This window comes from Triturus cristatus, chromosome 11 (genome assembly GCF_964204655.1).
Source record: "Triturus cristatus chromosome 11, aTriCri1.1, whole genome shotgun sequence".
Classification (NCBI taxonomy): domain Eukaryota; kingdom Metazoa; phylum Chordata; class Amphibia; order Caudata; family Salamandridae; genus Triturus; species Triturus cristatus.
The window spans coordinates 419,210,212-419,232,717 of NC_140594.1; the positions used below are offsets into that span (position 1 = coordinate 419,210,212).

The following is a 22,506-nucleotide window of genomic DNA, read 5'->3' on the forward strand; positions in this document are numbered from 1 at the left end:
TACCTGCTCCTTCATTGCTTCTCCACCCCTTGCAGCCATTAAAATATTTATTTTTACATTTACTTTTTTAATGGACCAACAGATCCCATTTGCTGCTGGGCTGCTCCACTCTCACAAATGCTGTTTTGCACAATTTATATATATATATATATATATATATATATATATATATATATATATATATATATATATATATATATATATATGTTACATCTCCAAGTGGCATCCACCATCTTGGATCAGTAACTAAAAAAGAAATAAAATCGAGCCTCATCATTCAGTAGTCACTAGCATGTGTACACATGAGCACGCCTACTTATTGACATATATGTGCTCATCACTTTGTCATACCTTTTTATTTTATTCATTTTTTTTCGGTCAGGGCAGTACAACATCAGCAGAAAGCATTTTTCGTCAATAGCACTGGCAAACCCAATACATCACGAAGCCAAGACCAATTGGCTTGGCCATTGTTGGTCTATTGTTTGGTAAACAGGGACATGCTCTCTGCCCAAATTGCTGTTGTGTTTGTCTTCTTTTGTGTCGCGGCGGCGTTGGCTCTTGCTGAGGTTCAAAAACGTGCTTATTCGGTTGGGAAGTTGGGAGCCTTGTATTAGGAGCAACACAGTGGCTCCTCCGTGGAGTGTATTACAATGATTGGTGACTGCCAATAAACCACTTTGCTGTAGGCATTCTGAATCTGCGTGTTTACGTCATCCTAGTACCTTTATTCGTAGTTTTTGACCACTTTTGTGGCCAGTGAGGTAACAATAAAACGGCACGTACCAATCGAAACATAATACAGTGTTCACAAACACAGCATAACAAAACTGAGTAACGTATTAAGACATATCCTGACACATAAAAAACAGGAAATCCTCTCCGCTCTATACATTCACTGTGAAACTCTTCTAGAGCATTTTAAAGTGCCTTCAGGCGGCACAAAGGCCTTTATGTATAAAAATATCCGAGAAGGTAACACATCAAAATGTCGGCGGCTCACAGCTTATGTTAAACTACATGGCGAACGGGTTTTGTTCTCCCAGGGTATAGCCATGAACACTAGAAGGGGCACATTTGCAAACAATAAACAGTATATATTGTTGGTCAACAGTCACCTGCTCCTTCTGGAGATGCAAAAATATACATGACCAACAAGGAACATAATGTATTAAACGTGGAAACTAGGCAGAATGAGCGTATCCCTTGTGGTTCATCTGAAACGTGTTGAGTTGATGCCATGAGAAAGAGGGTTTGTCCAATTTTTGCTGTCTCAAGTGAGACTGCCAAGACAGCGTTGCCATTATGTGCCTATTGTATGAACACACATTGTTTGGCTACAGGGGTGAGCAGTCCTTTGAGAGTATAAACACCCAGTTTGCCAACAGGCCTGTGTCTCTGAAAGGCTGGGTCCAGCCACAAGCCTTTCAGAAATAAGTTCTGATTGCACTCCAGGCTGGTTAGCCTCTGTGTGGTTTGAACATTGTATGTTAGTTGATGTAATATTTGCAAAGTGAATATAGCAACTCGAATCTGCTCTCCCTCGCCAACCTTTTTTCCAACTTTGTAATCTGTACTTTTTTCATTGTCCCTCCTCGTGTAAACAGTGAGTGTTGCAATCAATCTTAGGTAATGCAGGAGTGTAAAGAACACATAGCATTTTATAGATATACCATATAGTGTGTACAAACAGATTTTTTATCGTTGTTTAACAGCTCACAAAAAGAACGCTTAAAATGTCACCTTGATGGTAAAGCTAAGGATTCAAGTCTTCGTATCAATATTTTCTAGTTTCCCTCTTTTTGTATTGTATATAAAAATAAATACTAGTTGTTCGAAAACAAAAAAATATAAATAAATAAAATATATATTTAATTAACACTTAAGACAAATAAACGTGGCCTAATACTGTTCCCATCGATGCTGCGTCTTTACCCCTGGGGTTTATTCTAGGACCCATGTGTAATTAGGCTTCATTTTTATGCATGTAGCCTGATCATTGACTGGGACACATTATAGCAGAATGACCATGTCCTGTTCCTGTTCATTTAACTTAAACCCCCACTCGCTGTACCCTCTAAAAGGGCTTCTTCTAGATCACCGCCCCAAATCGTAAATCGAGGTGTGACACATCAGCTTCTTTTCCCTTTTGTAGTGCTTCTGTCAGGGTTTGTGTGGGGCTGCACGGTGGGGCCATTTGCATGCCGATATTGATACCCCCCCCAATATATTGCATGTATTATATGGAATAACACAAATATCACATCCACTCCATCGTCCTATCGACTACATCGCAAGATAAGAATGTCGTTAGTAGAGGCGGAATTAAGAATCCTAAATGTAAACTCGCCTTGTCAATGTAGTGGCAAGGAAAATAGTGAATGCGATATATATGTAGAGCGATATTTCTGCCTATATCTCTGGTATTTAGCCGACCTCTAACCACTTCGTGACGTTTCTTTGTAGCAAAACGTATTTCGTAATTTTTTGGCATGATCTATGTTGCCTTCAAACCAAGGTTCCGGTATAGGTTAGATGCAAACTTCCGAGTTGGGTCCGAACGTTGGTTCCGCAATTAGCCGGTATTTCCATGGCGTTCACCTTGGGAAACTGGTTGAGTTCGCCCCGCTGTGAGGTGCGGGTGTCGCGATGTCCTTCCGGATGCTGGTCGCAGGCCGTGGACGGAGTCTTTTCCCTCCGCCTGACCTGGTCATGGACGGCCTGCTTCGCGAAGGGGAAGGCCTCCCGTGTCATTCTGGTGACAATACAAGGCATCGCTCTGCTCCCGCTGAACTTGCCGCGAGCCTCGAACTCGTAGGCCACCCTGTGACTGACACGTGTCAGCAGCCGCAAAAGTTCAAGCTCGCGCGCTTCGTCACTTAGCAACTCGCACAGCGTCTGAAGGAAGACCGAACCGCTGGGATTCAGGAATGCACCATACCCTGAAGGGTGGGGGAGAGAATCGGGGAACATGGGTTACAATTTGTTACAAGCATATTCAACAGGCAAAACACATGGGCTACGTTTTCCTGAGTTGTACGCTGTAATTACTGAACTATGTGGCTATACAGACAAGCATTGGCATAGCCAATAGGTCTCGCCTTTGGGACCTTATAAGTGTTTAGCCATGCAACAGTTGCATAACAAAATACTTATAAGGTTCCAAAAGCGAGACCTATTGGCTATGCAAAGCGGCCGTGCGGAAGCGAAAGTGAAAGTAATCGCGGAAATGCGCGACGCGCGCGCCCGCGCTCATGCACTGTAGCTCTAGGCTGGCCTGATAGCGCTTTTTGGAGCCCTCTCAAAAAGTCTCGCCAGACCAGCGCATGCGCTGGGTCAGGCGAGACCTAAAAAACAGGGTTGATATTGAATTAAAGGTGTAGGTGTCATATACTATTGTTTCCAGAGAATTGTTTTTACTGTACATAGCATTTGGCAGCCATAGGACTTTACGTCAGTGAGTGTCTAATAACACAAGCTACTTCTGGCATCTAAACTAGCATGACATACTTCTTTGGAAATAAATGGCACAATGGCTGTAATCGCAGGCTGCTTCACATAGGAGTTAGCTTGATTTAAGGGTGTTACGGGCTATCTCTGACACCAGAGCCAGTCTTACACAAGTTACTAAAAGACTACATTAAATTTAGACATGTCTACATGCCAAATCTACTGCCAAATAAGCGTATTTCACGTACAGTTATCGGATTATGGTGTTTAATTTTTCACATTTGTCTGTATTTGTCCCTATATGTTTTCTTTTTCTTACATTGTTAGCATATTAACATATTCCTGGCAAAGAAGCAACAAATCCCTTGACAAGATAAACTTAAAAGTAAGTGGTGCCTTGATAGCTTTCATCACTGTCTTTGGACAGTTAAGTGTACAAAGGAGATAACAAATATTCAAGTTTATTTTTGTGCGTGTGTGTGTGGGGGGGGGGGTTATATAGCGCAAACTAGACCGGAAGGTATCAGAAAGCTTTCTCTGAGCACCAGTTGCCTTACAGACGGACACATGATTTTTGTTAGGCACGGGTAGATTACCTGATTTGCCCAGAGTCAAGGGATGTTGAGCGTCCCTGCCGAGACTCGAACCCGGATCCCCTGCTTAGAGGACCACCGCCCTACCCGTTAGGCCACATCCCCTACCAATTAAAATAGTATTTTAGGCCCTTGAACACCAAAACAGTAATAAACAGTGTTGTTTCATCTCTCTATCACAAAGGGGGCTTCCTATGACCTGTGCTTAAGTTGTGCACTCACTGTTGGGGACGGGGGGGGGGCCTTACTTTTTATCATTAATTGCCAATAGAGCAATCAAACTCTGGTCCACCTTGCCCAGAGCCCAGTATTGCTTTTGCTGAGTTTGATGATAGCCCAGACAAACAAAGGGTCTTGGAGACCTGGGGAGAGTCACATACACAGCAAAGCTCTGTTAACGCTCTCTAGCTGGCCTACCAAGTGGGGCAGGGAATTTTATGCCACACATTGACATGTTATCCTTGGAACAAGCGTTCACATGGAACTCATTCTTAGAAATGAGATCCATGTGAACGCTTGTTCCAAGAATGACTTGATACCCCTGTTCACATGGACATACGGGGTGCTCTTGTTTAAACTTACTGACATGCAACTGACTCTTCTCAGGCCCTACCAGTCAATCAGAGCGGTCGGCCTTTGAAGAACTCCTAGCACTTTCCTATAGAACAGACTGTCTGTCACCCAGTACCTGCCATTTTACCTGGGCTGCTGGCGAACATGACCGTTGTGTCACTGGGTATAGAGAGGTAGTGCGAAAAGCTGTCTTCTTGGGTGTCGCTGCCGCCATCAGTTTCCACTCCCACCCCTGGATCCAGCATTTCCCCTCTGCAAGCCTGTAGTTGGGAAAAGAACAAACAAGTCAACAAGAGGGAGTATACTAATATCCAGAAATTCAATCCCCAAGGTGCGCTGATCCTACTACGAATAGGATGTAAGTGGAAAGGCACTACAGATGGAAGCTACTAGGTGGCGGAAGTCTTGCCGTATCCCTTCTGGTTCTTCCAATTGAAGGGTACAAAAGAGTATTGCCTAAAACCAGTATGTCAAGATTAGGAATTGCTTCAACAGGATTATGAGACTATATTCATAAATACAAGGACATGCATGTGGCATGGAGTGCAAGCGTCAAGTGCCACTGACTCGTCCCGAGCAATACTGTGCTATGAGATGGAAGTCTCGCAATGTGACTAACTCTGTTGCAGCCCTACTACTACAAACATTATTGCTTGCAACAAAAAAAAAACAGTTCTCACTTGCACAAAGAACATCTTCGTCTTCCCCACGAGCTTCGGGCACTTCCTGGGTGTGAACATGGCGAATATGTCAGTCAAATTCACTGGGCAGCCATTGAAGCCGAAGACCACCCCTTCCTCACCGTGACTTGACAGCACACTCAAGAAGCAGTCCCCTTGCTCCTTGGCAATCTCTGGAAAGAGAATGGTAAAGGTTGTAGGAGTGACAAGAAGGCCTAATGATCTGCTCGGTATTTCAAAATAGCAGAGAGACAAGACTCTAATCTTGAAACCCAAACTGGCTGATGGAGGTCACACTCTATAAAACTCAACAACACCTTCTAAAATATCGAGAAAGTTGAGGCATCAAAGCCAACCATGCACGCTTACTAAGGACTGAAAATGCTAATATTCCCCACTGTGCATTCCATAAGAAGACTCAATGAATCACACACTGAGCTGCCTCATTGCATTTGAATAGCCTGTTGAGCTGTTGCCCTAATGCAATACGCTGCAGTGGGCACTGGACAAACAGCTCTCGTAACACCATTGTAGTTTATGTGCCAAGCTGTGAGAAGTGGATGCAGAGGCCTTTGAATCTTGGTGTGGGTGCAATAGTCCAAATAGTTTTGCTAATGATAGCCAGGACTCAGGCCAGCTTGTGGTTGTGCATCAGTACTGTGTGTTCGTCTAACTGAAGACTGTAAGAAACTGGCCAGGATGCATCATTTCCGCTATGAATGTGGCTGCTTTGTGATTTCGTCTGTATGGCTAAACACAGGGCAGGTATTGGCCTGAGCAGGAGTTTGGTGTTGCCCTGCGGGGAAGGAGGAGGCAGGGTTGAGTGGATGAGCTTGAAGACGTTGTATGACTAAGAGCCGTTTTTGTGTTCAGACTGGTTTGTTGCTATGCAGCACTGGAACTGATTACTCAGGTGTGTGCGGCACATGTTGCCTTCCTAGGAAAGGGTGGTCAGGAAATATGGTTCATGGTCCTAACAGGACCCATCGGGTGATTCTGACAGGGGGCACCCCTTTCATTTATTTGTGGCCAAAACATTTGATCAGAAATGCCAACATACGAATATTGGTGGTAGAACAAAGGCAACTGAACGACAAATTAAAACATGGGCATTAGCCACGAGGATCACAGGCGCTGTTTTTCTTCCGGAGTCTGTTTAAATTAGACACCAGAAGGTGACCTACAAATGTGCATCACCTCCTTCCCTGTGGGCCAAAGGGCTTGTCAATTGTGTCTTCTGGTTATCTAGGGCCTTGTCAGAGCAGATGGGTGGACTAGTGGAAGCCTTATTGTTGCTAGTCTTCCAGAGAGGGCACACTGCACAGCTTCAAAGGGCAGAACAAAGCACTGGCAAATGCGAACATGGCAGGCTTGCATTCTGGATGTGTTCCAGGGTAACGCCGATACTCCATGCACTTGAAATTGTAGGCACTACTTTATGTCACGAGAAAGCCATAATGTTAAATCAGTGGCTCAGGACATTACCCTGTAACCATGCAGGAGATGCAATGCTTTGTAAGGATACTATAGGTGCTCTGTAAAACAAAAACAATAACCGGAGTTGTTCCCTTTTTTTAATGCTTCCAGGTCGCATAACGCTGTAAAAAAATATTTTCGTCCTGTCACTGCTGGAGCAGATTGGAGGTTAAAAGCAGGTTTTGGGCTATCGAAATGTACAGGCTGTAAAATATCATATAAAGCAGTAGTGGAGACCGTCTCTTGTACTTGCTGCAAGCCATGCCCTCTCCCTGCAGAAGACTATTTTTAGGAGATGATAATTTTCCACTTCTAACTCTACATAATTTTGTTTTAAAGTGGTATTTGATCTGTCTGTGCACTATTTTTCGATCATTCTTTTCCAATGGGCTCTTTTGATGATGCCTATTGTAAAGGCACTCATTTTCATTAAGCCAATTCGAATAAACTTTGCTCGGCGAACATGTTTTTTTTTTTTTTTTTTGAATGCACAATTATATAGCTCGACCCGAAGGTATTGGAGTGCTTTACATGAGCACCAGTTACGTTACACAAGGAGACATTCAGGCACAGGGAGATTAAGTGATTTGCCCAGAATCACAGGATGTAGACGCGACCTCGAGGCTCGAACCCTGGTTTCCAGCACCAAAGGCGGCAATCTACCCGTCAGCCTGCGTCAGACCACATCGTCTCCCCTTCGTCCTTACTTGTGCCCCCTAGCTAGATAAGTGCATAGAAAGAGATATGTTTTTGAGGCATCTAACAATCATAAAATAAAGTAGACAGGAAGGAGGACTCAACGTTCACAGATTGAGAGACCAAACGCTAGAGCGACAGACCAAAACATGCATACAAATGCAGACATGTTCTTAGAAAACATGGCAAGGCAGAAAGGTACTCAAATGCTCCAAAACAAATCTGAAAGAAAAGCTCAGATTGATATGTTATGATCTGTGGTTTATAATTAGTAGACAACAGGCTGTTGGGTTATCAGAATATAATTGTCAGAATATTATCAAGTATCATGCCCTAAATATCATACATGAAAATATTGTCTCATATAAGATAATAACATAAGACGTATACACAGCGGGATGGTAGTTAGGACACAATACATATGACAGATCATGTTTCTGTGCATATGGACATAAAACCCCATCACCTAGGTCCTTAGTGCTTTCCCTCGCAGGCGCTTGTTTACTTAGGGTTGCTGTGGAGCTCCAGCCGCGTTGCTGTCAGTGAACATTTCAGGTCCAGACGCATTGATGCACAGGCCTCCCATTCAGTTGACTGTTGAAGGAGGCTGAGGCCAGATGTGTGAAAGGGTCATCGCCATAAACTAAACGGTGTGAATTCTTTTTTTTGGGGGGGAGGGGGGTGGATGCAGGCTTGCAAAGAAAATCACCTAATAGAAATCAATGGAATCGTGCTGCTTTTTGAGAGGTTGGGTATTATAGAAAAGAGGGTGCTACCTGCCAAATGAGGGGGAGTTGACAAATACAGAAAGAATGAGGATGGAGAGGAGTTGTCCTAACGGTTAGGGGCGCTAGACCTTGGACCTGGGGGGACTGGGTTCGAGTCTCGATAACTACGCTAAATATCCTGTGATTCTGGGCAAATCACTTAATCTCCCCGTGCCTAACTAAACATGAATGTGTGTCCTCATGTAACGTAACTGGTGCTATGTAAAGCGCTCTGATACCTAATTGGGTTCGGGTCAAGTTCGCGCTATATAAAACTCTGCAAAAAAAAAAAAAGAGACACATGCATCTATTCTAGACTCACACGAGACCCTTCAACATCACTCTCACCACTCCCTAAATTATATTCACCTCCTAAATATCAATATTCCTCCAAAAGCTTTGATAAGGCACACTTTTGCAAACACTTTCTTCAAGTGGTAAAAGGGACTACTTTTTCCTTTGTCTAAGAGCGCCGCACACAAGCGCTCGGTCTTCTCAGGTGCTACGAGCTCTGAATTCCGTTTCTCTAAACATGGCTTTAATTCTTGTTATCTCCTCACATTTGCTATACGTTCAAAGACCGAGATCAAATGTCGGAGGCTGTTTTCGACAGTGCCTCTTTAATTATGGATGTTCAGCGTTTGTCACATAAAACATCATAAACTGCATAATCTGCAGATTAAAAAAAATACTTGCCAAGTGTTACCATGTGTAATAAAATGACAAAATAATTTAGTAACGCTAGCACAAATTGTGCCGCATTAATTTCATTTTCGCGCTGCATAATACAGTTAATCAACCTTCTCATTTAATTTGGCCCTTCCCTGCCGCATAATTCTAGTGGCTCTGCACTTAGTTCACTAATGGCATCCTCATCTGTGTGAAGGAAGGCACGAATGTTTCCAAGTTCATGTTCAAAATGTATCATTGTTAATAAACGCCTCAAATGCACGGCTATAATCCGATGTACTAAAGTGAAACGTATGCCTAAATTAAAGATATATATATATATATATATATATATATATATATATATATATATATTTAATTCTGGACATACTTTACTAGATTTTTACATGAGGTTTTTTGCACGCTTTACGTGCAAATGTTGCCACGTTTCGGCTAGTGCAAGGGTTCTTAGAACCTACCAAGACCCGTGTCTCGACTCTCCCGTTTGACCTGTTAACTTTCACACCTCTATCGAATCAGCAATTAAGTTCCCGCCACAGAAGAAGCCGCCCCGGGGCATACCTTCCTGATAGGCGTCCGTGACCTCCTGCGCCGTCAGGTCAAAGTGCAACGTCACCGAGAAGCCCAGGTCAGAGAGGACTCTGAAGAGTTTACGGGCGTCCGCTCCAGCGCCGCTGCGCGAGGGAAGTGGGCAGCGGGTGTGGAAGGACTTCATGAAGATGAGGAGGGCGCGGTTCTTCCTCTGCGGCCTTCCGAAAGACATGCTGGCTGAGAAGGGTGAAGGAGGCTGGCTAGCCTTGCTCCTAGTTGTGAGGTACTGTGTCGCTACTGTTTGGTGTAGTGTGTGACCAGTGAGGCGCGTGAGCTTTATGTATGTAGCGCCTCCACACCCACGCATCCCGGCTGTTACTTTGAATTAGGTGACTCAGGGGAACTTGAAGCTAAGCGCCTGACAGCCAGGGAATTTCTGACTTGTCTGTTATCGTGCGGAGTGGTTCAGCCCTCGCCATAAAAAAAACTAATAGATACTCCATACGTCCCTGCCTCTCACTCTACAGGTCGAGATGGGCCACGTCACAGACTGTACCTGGAAACGGAATCTGTGCTGAAACCGATATCCTATAGGCGCAGTAGTGGGTAAAGCATTTAAGAGAGAACTTCTGTTAAGTGAGAGAGGCTGAAGTCAAAGGGGCTTCGTCAGATAGGGTGGATACAATAACCCTCACTGTCTGGCCACATGGGTAGTGAGAACTAAGAGATAAAACGCAGATTTAGCAACAGTCCTCACTTGCACCTAAACAGTGTTTTGGTCCATCATGAAATATTGGTCTATTGGAGTTTTCCCAAACTAAGGGGCATATTAACAAGCCAGGCGATAAAATTATCGCCGCTTTAGCGGCAGAAAACTGCCGCTAAAGCGGCGATAATGGGCTTGATAATATGCTCTATGTGGAATTCCAATTGAAGCCCATGTTAGACGTCCTTCACGTTTAACATGGGTTTCAATAGGAATTCCCATTTCCGTAGAGCATATTATCAAGCCCATTATCGCCGTTTTAGCGGCAGTTTTCGGTCGCTAAAGCGGCGATAATTGTATCGCCTGGCTTGTTAATATGCCCCGAAGGTCGCTAGATGATTCTATGTTAGCCGGGACACTACCAGCTTTACTTTTTATCCCCCCGCGAATCCACATTTTCAAGGGTGTAAATCCACTTATTTTCCGTTTAAATGAACGGGGACTACAACCCCCAGCATGCATTAGGTTGGTAAAAGACTTCTCAGGATTGAAATGTTTTATCCCAGAAGATAGGCAGTCATCTGATAAGATTATTCACATCTTTGCCCTGATGATTTAGTTCTCTATTTTGCAACTATGTAACTCTTATCTTTGTCAACTGAGCAATCTACCTTTTTTTTTTTTTAAGTAAGATTCACTGTAACGCGTCAGCAAGCTTTCACGCTGCTCAGAGGGGTCGAATTCTCACGCTGCCATCCACTGTAAGCGTTGAAATTGCCCTTCGGTTTGAGGTGCTCACTCTGACCTCGAGAGCGACAATTTCACTTTACCGATCATTGATAGCGCCTAACAGGCGGGCAACTAAGGAGACAAATTTCGGGGGGGCTGAAAGATTTCGGGGGGGTGGGGGCTAAGTCTTCCAGCCACAGGCAGAATGGCTGTAAGAAGGGGTGAAAAGAACGACAAAAGACTCTTTAACGAGTAAATGGTCTTTTAAAGACCCGTGAAGTACTCTTGTGCGGCTGCAATTAGAGGGACGCCAGCCAGCCCGCGAGTCTGTCTCAGCCGGGCTGTCACACACGAGGAGGAGGGGGGGGCTGAAGCCCGGTGAGCCCAATGGGTGTTGCGCGCCTGGCGCCTAAACCCTAAACCCTCTTTACAAGAGCCGCTTTTGTGAGCTTTTTGACCTGCCAGTCAGCGGTCCGCAACGCTGTCGCAGGTAAGATCCGAATACTACTGTTTTCGAGCATGTAATAGGAGGTACTCGTAGTCGGTGCTTAACTTGTAAGCAAATAAATACACTTGCTCGATTTTTTTTTTTTTTTTTTTAAAGGAGGTTGTGGGCTTCTTTATCCACTCACATGGCCTTCTTCTACCTCTGGGCCACCACCGCCCTGCCCACTGTCTTCCGTGCTAGCATCAGACCCACATGAAATCAATACCTACGGGTGCACATAATGACTGGGTTCAGGTGGAGTGATTTAACCCAAGGAAAAAACATAAAATGGTACATTTTACAGCCCCATGTATCACATTAGTGGTCAAAAAACCCAGAGTTTTTGAAGGGGCACTAGTAAAATAGTGCAATACTTCTTGGGTGTTCCATGGAAGAGCTTATTATGGGAGGAGGGGAAGAGATGTGGCCGGGGGACCATAGCTGCCAACTTTGGAACTAGAGAAACGGGTTCAAATCCCTGTTTTGGCTCATTAACCTGTGATTCTGGGCTAACCACTTAATCTCCTGACTTCTTAAAAATGAATCTACCCTTGTGTGGTGCTCGTTTGAAGTTCTGTAATGCCTATGGGCCAAGTTTACACAATAGACATTTAAACAAGCATTTGCAATGCAATAGGTCTCGCATTATAAAAGTGTGAGCAGCTGGCATTGCTAATAATAATGCAACACTAGCTATTGGCTTTGTAAATGATAAATAAATGCCATTATGTGTTTGTTTTATAAAATAGATTAAAAAAGGCATTGTCATGAACAATGCCAATAGCTTAAACTTTTGCAAATGCGAGACCTATTGCATTGCAAATGCTTGTTCTGTGTGCAGCCCTAATTTCCTTTCCTCTGCGTGGGTAAAGACAAGCCAGCCATCTGTTCTGGGAACGTGGTCCTACGTAAACATGTCACCTTGCAGTCAACGTGGCGCTGGCTGGTTCCTGAAGAGCTCTTCTTAGGAAAGCACTCGCTGCTTCTTTAAATGACCAACTTCTTTTCTGCTAATTTTTATAGGTTTAGGGACGTTTCGTAAGAAATACTGTTCTTGTATATTTTTCTCTTTCGAGTTATTGAACCTATTATTATGCAGAGATCTAGGCAAACGTGTACAGACTAATGGGGAATTATGTACTTGGAAGCATCAGTGCTTTAAATGGAAAAAAAATAAATGCAGGCACTAACTAAATGTAACAGAAGAGGCGAAGCTAAGGGCGTGGCTTGGAGACAAGCAGTTAATTTGATATGTTCTTGGTGTGAAACGGTGCACAATTACGCAGCAACAGTTCTGCTATTTGTAGAGCATTCTTTTTGTCTATGTATTTGTTGTTAAATGCATATAATTGCACAAACATTGCAATGCACACACATTTTTATATTCACTGAATACCAGCGTATGGCCAGGACATTTGACAAACCATGGAAATATTTCTTGATTAAAATATTTTCCCTGATCTTTAAGGTGGAAATGTCCCTGGTTAGCTCAAAAAGGCACACAAACCCACTCTCAGATATTCACCAAGTGGTATGCAAGCAAAATAAGCATACACAGATAAAAGCACAGATACTCACCCAATTATATGCGTTTCCACACAAGCCGGTACAGAAAAACTAAAGGAACAGAGGGCAGAAAGGCACGAAAAACGAGTGGCACAGAGGGCAGAAGGGCACAAAAAAACGAGTGGAACAGAGGGCAGAAAGGCACAAAAAAATAAAGAGGGAAACGAGTGGAACAGAGGACAGAAAGGCACAAAAAAAAGAGTGGAAAACGAGTGGCACAGAGGGCAGAAAGGCACAAAAAAGAGTGGCGCAGAAGGGCACAAAAGACGAGAGGAGCAGAGGGCAGAAAGGCACACAAAAAACGAGTGGAACAGAGGGCAGAAGGGCACAAACGAGTGGAACAGAGGGCAGAAGGGCACAAACGAGTGGAACAGAGGGCAGAAGGGCACAAAAACGAAGGGCAGAAAGGAACAAAAAAAGAGGGAAAACGAGTGTAACAGAGGACAGAAAGGCACAAAAAGAGGGAAAACGAGTGGAACAGAGGGCAGAAAGGCACAAAAAACGAGGAAAAACGAGTGGCACAGAACAAGAGCGCACTGAAGCTGACGAGGTGGGAGGGGGGAGTGGGGCGGGCGCAGTGGTGCGGGCCGCAGTTGTAAAAGGCAGGGAGAGGGTGAGATTGAGGAAGGGAAAGATAGGGATCAAAGGAAAAAACAAGGGGGGTGGCAAATGGTGTGCACTTTGATGTCCTCAGTGGCCCCGCGTCTCACTGAGGACATCAAAGCAAGTGATCAGGCAGTGCTTTTCAGGCTGCCAAATGGTGCGCGCGCCCAGGGCTCATGCACTGTCTTTGGAGGCCTGAAAAGCACTGTTTGCACTTCCAAGACTCGCTTACTATAAGTCTCGCCAGAGCAGCGCTAAAGCGCTGTCTCAGACGAGACCTAAAAATGAATTACACTTCCCAGGATTATAGGGTTGTCCCCAAGGAATAGCTCTCATTAAAATGCATTGAGCCTTTTTCTTCACTACATCTTCCTCCCCCCAAGATGCCCCTTCATGTAGATTTTGAGAATGTAATTTAAATGGGAAGTGTGGACATCTCTCAATCTCTTGGTGTGGGCAGGAACCATCGCCAGTAAATCTCAAAACTAATGCAGTTTTCTTTCTAAATGTCTACATATTTCATTTCCAGTAGTCTTTTAGCGAACGAGCCCTGTGCATTTTACAAAACGATCAAACCTACCATACATTGAATTATTCAACAGAAGCGTCTTTCTTCGGTCCATGTGAAAGGGGGAAGGGGGTGGATCCATTTCTATAAATGTATTAGGATTTCAGACTAGTATGTAAAATAGCTCACTAGTTTGAGCACCACAGCTTCAACCAGTGGCATGGCCAACTCATCCATTCATCTTTCTGGGGCGATGCCCTGTGTACCGAACACTTGGAACTTTTCCTAACTCCCCCTCTCACAGTACTCTCTCCTTTCTCTCCCAGACAAAATTAAGAATATGAAATGTGGAATACATGCTGCAATTTGGTTACATTATGTACAGATAGAATAGCAGCCCTGGCACTTTAGCTCCTATGTCAATAAGCTTCTGCTTCAAGGAGGCAAAAAAGGGTTCCAAACTCCTGCAACGCTGAAAGAAAAAAAAAAAGAAAGTAGGGTGATACTGGCTTAGGAGTTTAACAATCTGTACAGGAATCGTAATGTTCACCGGACGCTATAAATAACACAGTTTTTAGGTCAAGCCTAGGCTTCACATGCGCTGCCTCTTCGAGGCATGCTGTATTCACTCTGTGGGTTTACGGGCCCGGCCACTGCTATTAGTTTGTCAGTGCCCTTTAAAAATCCTTGCTTCAAAGTATTTAATCTTTGCTATTTGTCCCACCTTTTCGTCGTTTGTTTACTCCCACGGAGCAGTGTCCCAGTACTTATGACCTTCCATTTTCCCATTATAGCAACTGTAAAAGGGACTACTTTTTCCTTTGTGTCAGAGCACCGCACACAAGCGCTCGATCTTCTCAGGTGCTACGAGCTCTGAATTCCGTTTCTCTGAATTCCGTTTCTCTAAACATGGCTGTAATTCTTGTCATCTCCTCACATTTGCTATGCATTCACAGACCGAGATCAAATGTCGGAGGCTGTTTTCGACAGCGCCTCTTTAATGATGGATGTTCAGCGTTTGCTGCATGATCTGAAGATTTAAAAAAAAAAAAAAAAAAATTGCCAAGTGTTACCATGTGTAATAAAATGACAAAATACTTTAGTAGCACTAGCATAAAAGGTGCCACATTAATTTTATTTTCGCGCTGCATAATAGTCAATCGACCTTCTCACTTAATTTGGGCCTTCCCTGTCGCATAATTCTAGGGGCTATGCACTTAGTTCACTAATGGCATCCTCATCCGTGTGAAGGGAGGCACGAATGTTTCCATGTTCATGTTCAAAATGTATCACTGTTAATAAATGCCTCAAATGCACGGCTATAATCCGATATTCTAAAGTGAAACTTGACTCTAAATTAAAGATATCTTTTAAAAAAAAAAATTCTGGACATACTTTACTAGATTTTAAAATCTATTGGGTTGGACACATCTTTTGTTTTGATAAGCTATGTGCAGGAAAAAGGGAATGTGCATGAACTTGGGGTGGTTGCAGCCCTTGGCCTCACAGAGCAGTCTTCCCTGCCCCTTCTCACCCTCATGCCCCAGGATTGGCTCCTGCTGACATCTGGGCATCAGAGCTCTGCCTCCATTGGCAACATACTGAGATTGCTTCGCTCGCAGTAGTTCATCCTGTAAACAACTTAATTTACAGTCTTTGCAGCATCTGGTATGCTGTCTTACTTTATTATACGTAACCATACAAACATACTTTATTGGCATGGCAAGCCAGACAAACATTGCAAAGGTTTCCTCCTTGCCTTTCCAAGCTGTTTGTTGTGAAGAGTTGTTAGATGGATCTCGTTCTTTTCTTGCTGTAAAATAGAGGCTGACGCTCACTACTCTCTGGTGTGCTTTGTATTTAACAGGAATGCATAGTTTTGCCTCTTTTTGTTTCCTTGTTTACTGTGTAGGCCCTCGTACCCTGTCCCATGTTACATTTGAAGATATGTTTACTTTGCCCTGTGGCACACCAAAGCCCTCCCTATTCTATCACACCGCTCTCCCTGTGCCATCCAAAGCAAGAGCAGCCCAAGTCTGCCAGGTCGCTTTTATGTAGTGCCTTCACAATCGAAGCTGTTTGGCTTCGTAACCAGTACTGTGGGTCTGCAAGCGAGCATCGGGGTCTCGCACCCTCCCACAATCCGCGCTCCTCCTCCATGTGCTTCCCTCCACCCCGTTCAGACTTGTATTGTCACAATGGTCCTTTGATGCGATTTCTGAGAAGAGCAGTCCTCCTGCGGCATGTGTTAAAATGCGGCTGTTTGGTACATCTTGCATCCTGCATCCCTTTGTCTGTACACTTCTATGTGCTTGTGGTAGGATCTCTGTATACTTCCCTAGCTACGATGTGTGTGAGCAAGTGTGTATGTGTACCTCCTTGCATATCTTTATTACACGTCTCTACCTTTCTACAAATGTTTGTGTGAGCAAGTGTTCTTACCTTCCAGTGTATGTTTGTTTGTGTGTCTCTTTGAATATGCTTGTGTGCTTCCCTGCATATATTTAACAATGTGTATGGATTGATTAATTTTAGGTGAACGTGTTGCATACCTTGGATGTGTTTGTGTATTTTACTTTTTGCATGCCTATTTGCATATGCAAATCTTCCTTCATGTATTTGTGTTGGCATACATTTAAGTAGGGGTATATGGTCTGGGCTCCTCCTACTTCATATGTTTCTGGTCATACCTTTGCATAGGGGTGGGTGGCTTCCTCTGTGTGTTTTACATACCTTATTGTTTTCTTCTCACGATAAACCTGTTTTCTTTCCTTTATAAACGCCAGGCAAATGCAAAGAATGTGACCAATGCCTCTCTAAGGTGGGAACCAAAGTGACAGGGTGTTTTTACGCTCTTACATTTTCATGTTCCCTCATATAGAAAGCTGGCTCTGTATATACTATACCAAAGTAAGGTATAGTGTGCACATAGTCCTGTGGGTCCCCTGTTGGTTTACAGAGGCTAAAGAAGGTAATACTAAATGCTCTTTTTAGGTCTCGCCTAGGCAGCCCGCATGCGCTGAACTAGGAGGGCCTTTAGCCATCGGTCTTCACTTTTCAAGCACTGCGCTTGTGCTTGTGGCGGCATCCACCTTGCGGGAGCGAGCAGCGGCGTGCCACAAGCACGAGTGCAGTGCTTGAAAAGTGAAGACTCCTCTCCCGAACGCACGCATGCACCACTCGCAGGCTCACCTCCTGCTATCCCTCTCGCTCGCAACCTCTTCCTCGTGTTACGTATATCAACAGAGATGAAGATAAGGATACAAGCTGGATTATTTTTCAGACATTTAACTTGGTGCTGTTTCTACTGTTTGCTTTTTTTGTTTGATAAATCAAGCCAACCTTGCGTATACATGAAGCATCTGTTTCATGATGATGCACGTTTGGAAACTTGTTATTAAGACGGTCTTCTTATTACAGTAATACCACCTAAAGCGAATGATAACTTGTGCATAATTAAAGTGGTCAAGTGGGTATTTAAAGATCTTTTGGTTTCTAACCAGTGGGCATCCTTTGCTTACCATAAGCGGTCTTCATTGTCCCTCTTGTTTTCTTGCTTATTTGTCAGCTTCTGTTGGCTTTTTTCCTCTTCACTTGTTTGTCCCTCGCCCGAAGCATCGATGCATCACTTGTCTTTCGGGTGCTCACAGTTTAAGCGCTATGTTTTTTATTTGTGCTTAAACACTCTGCTAGAGTGTTTTTTTTATTTTTTTTATTTTTTTTTTTTTCCAAGCTCGCTCCCATGTGTACTTTTACCCCCTCCTTGTGCCTCACCTGCATTGCCTTGCCCCCTCCTCTGTCCATGTTGTCTTCACTAGGGCTTTAAGTGGGATGAAAAAACTGGGACGTGGCCAGTGTAATTAAGGGCGTTGTTCAAAAACACGTAAGCTAAAAATCTGTATTTAGCATAGTGCTCCGCCTGACTTGTATTTTGCTGTTTCTGTCATTGCATCCGGATATGATACAACAAGTAGCATCTGCCTACAAGTCAGGACTATTGGCTTTGTCAATGGTGGTTAGTTGCATAAGATAAATAAGCAGCAACTATGGCTTGTATATAATATTTAAAACGCTTCCACTTAAAGTCCTGGTGACACCACGACAATGTCGCTGATCCTGAGTTTCAAAAAGAGAAGGGAAATCCAGAAAGAAAGAAAATGGCTCTTAAAAGGATTTCCATTCCCCTACATTGCTAACCTGGCATGATGTCATGCTGTAACTTCTCCACTAGTGAGAAGTGCGCAGTGTGAGCACGCACATCGATGTGCCTGTCACTGCAGTCCGGAAAAAAACGGACACAGAGCGTGATAGAGACCTATTTCGAGGCCCCCTTTAAACAAACTGCTGATACTCAGTACCTGTGAGACCCGGCCCACTTAAAGCCCTGGATTTCGCCCACTCCAGCCCCTTTCGCCGTCCGCAAAGCCATAGCCCCCTCTCAATATCGGTTTCCTTTGCCCCCTCCCTCCTTCTGTGTTGCCGTTGTCCCTGCTTCCTCCCGCAATAAATAAGTGCCATGAAACAGACCAGTCCTCTCTTCCGCCAGCAGTTAAACAAGCATTGGAATAGCCAATAGGCCTCGCATTTGGAACCTTCTAAGTGTTTAGCCATGCAACAGTTGATGTTGTTGCACAAAGGATATTGTACTGCATAACTAAATAGTTGGAAGGTTCCAAAGGTGAGACCTATTGGCTATGCCAATGCTGGTTTGTGGTAGTGTGGTTGAGCAGTTAGGCTTATCAGAGGGCTGTTAAGCATTTGTTCTACACAGTCAAATAATTAAAAACACACTTGATGACTAAATCCAAGACCAATTGTTTGTAAAAATATTACTTTTTGTATGTTTATTACTTAGAACCAAAGCTACTTTGTTGCAGTAAAATATTTTGTAATCTCTCAGTTTCAGTATAAAAAGTGGACACTTGGTGCATTTTTTCAAACAGTTCTATGTTAACCTATGGAAGGAAAACAATGTTGTAATTTCACAGGTAAGTGCACGGCTTATAATTCCAGTCTTCGGGTTTTAGCACCAACACTGGGCAAGGGACAGGTAAATGTAGAGACTACACCGCCAGCGGCATGGGAACGGCTGGGTGCAGAGGTCAAATACAGTCACTGGGGCCCAATGTTAAACAAAGGAAAGTACGGAAAGAGGTTCCTGTCGCAGGTTTGTAAAATTGAATTTGGGGGTCCATTTCCCGGGGTTTGGGACCAGCACTGGAGGGGGCACAAGGCAGCACCAACCACATCCTCGAGGTCAAAGAGGCGGCTGGGTGCAGAGTGCCAACACAGCATTGGACGCCCAATGCAAAGCACTGGAGACTGAAGGTTTCGATCAAAGGCTGGAGGCTCAGGCCAGGAAGCTGGAAGGAGGGAACCTGTGGCTCTGAAAGTAAGTTGGGCTGTTGAAGGGCACCAGGGAACCATCGATTGGGCTCCGCAAGGCCTGGGGTTCAGGGGTATCCTTTGAGGTCAGAAGATCCTTACCAGAGCAGGTCGCGGTTAGGGGGTCCTTCGTCGTGTTCAGAATGCTGGTGTCGCAGTGGAGTCCAGGAGAGGTCACTCCAGGGTGGACTGGAGATTAGGACTGCTAGGGAACCTTCCGAGGACCGGTGGGAAACTTTGATTCGGGCTGTAGGCATCTGGTGCAGAGGTAGGCCTGGTTGTGTGGTTCAGCAGGGCACTGGAGCTCTACTTGAAGGTTTCCCTTAAGAGCCCCTGGCATTTAGGGAAGGCAGACGGTCCTGCCAGGGTTGTGGAGGCTGCTGGGCTTGCAGGACGAGTCGCTTTTTGGTGCGGGTTTCTTCAAAGGCTGCAGATAGGCCAGTAGGCAGGGCTTTAAGTGGGACGGGACCAGCCAGTGCTGAGCACCGGCAGTTCTAAAAAGCAGGTGTCGAGATGGGTCTCTATCGGGCTCTCCATTTTCGCCATCACCGTACGGTTTTAAAAAAAAATCTAAACTCTGCATCAGTACCATCCTTTGCTGCCTTTGGGGTAACTTCAAAGAGACTTCTTAAAGTTCTTTCACAATCTAATCATTTCAAAACTGAAGGATTGTCATATTATATTCAACCAAGTCATAGTTGTTGCTTATGAAACTAACAACCATTGACCAAGCCAATAGATTTGGCTTGCTGTAGGTTTAATGTTACTTGTTGTGTTATATATCTGGATGTAATGACAGAAGCGGCAAAATACCAGTTGGGCAGCGCACTATACAAAGCACAGATGTTTTGCTTACATGTTTCAAGCCACGCCCTTAATTACATTGGTCACGCACCTTTGAGACGCCCCATAGTTTTTTCATCCCACTGGGGCCAAGTCAGTTGTCGTCTGGAGTCTTCACTGCTGGTACGGCTATTCTGTCCTTCTTTAGGTCATTAGCAATCTGAGGATCAAGGTTCAGGGTAACCCTAAATACTTAATTTAGGGGTGTTGCAGGTACTGGCAGGTAATAGTAGCCAATGGGCTACTTACCTTTAGGGTGACTGCACCCTTTGTATACCCACTCCACTTTGGGGAGGGAGCATACCCCTAAACCCATTGGCTAAAATCCTTACAACCGGCTTGGAGGATTTTCAAAGGAGGGAATCACTTCAGCTCAGGACACCTTAGAGGTGGTCCTGGCTGAAAGAGGATACACCTCTCCTGCTTAATAGTTTTCCCGCTGACTTTGCTGCCAAAAGTGAGGCTTGTTCAGGGGGAGGTCATCTCCTATAGCTGGAGAGGCCCTGGCTAGCATAACAAAGGGAAGGAAACCTTTGAGGCTGACCACCCTTGAATGCTGTACCAGGTTGGGGGTAGATGTGAAGCACCTCCACCCAGAGCAACCTTTGTTTCTGACAGAGAGCACAAGGTTTCTAGCTCAGGGGGGTCAGAAACATGTCTGGAAGTGGCAGGCTGGTACAGACTAGTCAGCTACACCCTAACAGTTGGGTGTTATTCAGGGGTGCCCTCTGAGTGCATCTATTAATAAATCCAACACTGGCATCAGTGTGGGCTCATTCATCTGAGATGTTTGGTACCAAAATCTTGGGATTCTGTGAAGCCATCATGGAGGTGTGGAACCCTATTGACATTTTCCCACCCATGCACTCAGTTTGGCTTCACTATGCACTTATAATGCCTAAAAACTGACGTAGACACTATAGGGGGATGTCTGCTTGTGCAGTTATTCCCTCACCAGATGTATAGGTCACCATGCCTCAGTACTGTAAGACCTGCTGTAGCGGTGACTTACCTATGCCTTGTGCCAGGTCTACTCTTCACTTTTAGTTGCACCAAAACACGCAGGCTGCAGTGGCAGTGTGCATGTGTTTGGTGAAGGGTCACTCTGGTCAAAATGCCCTTGGTACCACTGGTATCTTTTACAAGGGGCTTAAATTTGGGCAAGATGTGTGCCAATTGTGGAAACAAGCGTACAGCTTTGAGAAAGAACACAGGCCCTGGGAACCTGATTAGCAGGAACCCAGTGCACATTCAGTCAGGTAAAAAATGGGAGGTAACCATGCCAAAAGGCGTACTTTCCTACACCTCTCTTGCATCAAAAAGTCCAAAGTGTAGTTTTTAAAACAGTACTTTAGCCTCTCGTAAAAGTTCAAGGTAACTTTGTCATGCTGATTAGTTTTGTAAGTTCTTGCTATTGGTGAGCAGTGTTGCTTTGTCTTGCTGGATTTCAAGTGGGTATCTCTGGATTCAGTGATTACTGTTGCCTTCAGAGTCTGTTTGAAGGTTCCACAGGATAGAGCACAGTCTGATTGTAGTTAGCTCTATGGGATGGACCCAGCTATTTTGGCACGGGGCCTCTCACACTACATGTTTTGCAAACACATAACTGCTGTTCCATTTTTGAGGAGTTTTCTTGTTATTACATAAAGTGCTGAACAGCTTGGGACTACCAAATATCCTGCCTAAATGTAACTTCTACAAAAGGTGCAGGGGTACATAGTTTCTTTTGAATACTGTCTACAAAACCACATTTTGAACTGTATGTTCCTGTGGTGTAAAATCACACATTTGATTTGTAGCTGTTTCAAAGCTACATATTATTTTCAGTCAGTCAGTGATAACTTTATTTCGGCCGTTAGACCATAAAAGTGCACATAAGTACATCAACAAGTACAATAAAACAATAAATAATTTTACAATTTAAAAGAGAATTCAACAGCACGTTATCATGTGAAAAGCAGATACAATATTTAATTTAAAAAGATTCGTCTCCTACGCCACATGCCATATAAATAACGAGATACAGCAAATACAATAGGTATCATAAGTTAGGGACCTAAGAGCCTGCTTAAAGTGACGAAATCCCAAATTCCTGCAAATGGGGATTAACCAACATTTTCTAATTGCAGAGTATACAGGGCAGAAGAACAACACATGTGAAACGGTCTCCAATTTGTAGTTACATGCGGGACAACTTTCCTGATTCTGCGTCTGCCACTTAGC

General features: G+C 44.2%; 1 protein-coding gene and 1 long non-coding RNA gene across 2 annotated transcripts in view; one reads left to right on the top strand and one right to left on the bottom strand.

Annotated features, from left to right (window-relative positions):
• Positions 1 to 341: 341 nt before the first annotated feature.
• LOC146784355 (caspase-3-like) lies at positions 342 to 9,824 on the bottom strand. The gene is made up of 4 exons (XM_085636183.1): positions 9,487 to 9,824; positions 5,297 to 5,469; positions 4,744 to 4,876; positions 342 to 2,942 (listed from the first exon to the last, which is right to left on the bottom strand). The coding sequence occupies exons 1-4, from the start codon at positions 9,821 to 9,823 to the stop codon at positions 2,509 to 2,511; spliced, it is 1,077 nt and encodes a 358-aa protein (XP_085492309.1). The 5' UTR covers position 9,824; the 3' UTR covers positions 342 to 2,508.
• Positions 9,608 to 22,506, top strand: part of LOC146784356 (uncharacterized) — a 153,358-nt gene continuing 140,459 nt past the window's right edge. The window contains exon 1 of the long non-coding RNA XR_014970920.1: positions 9,608 to 9,739. This is a non-coding gene — a long non-coding RNA (uncharacterized LOC146784356). The remainder of the gene's footprint in view (positions 9,740 to 22,506) is intronic.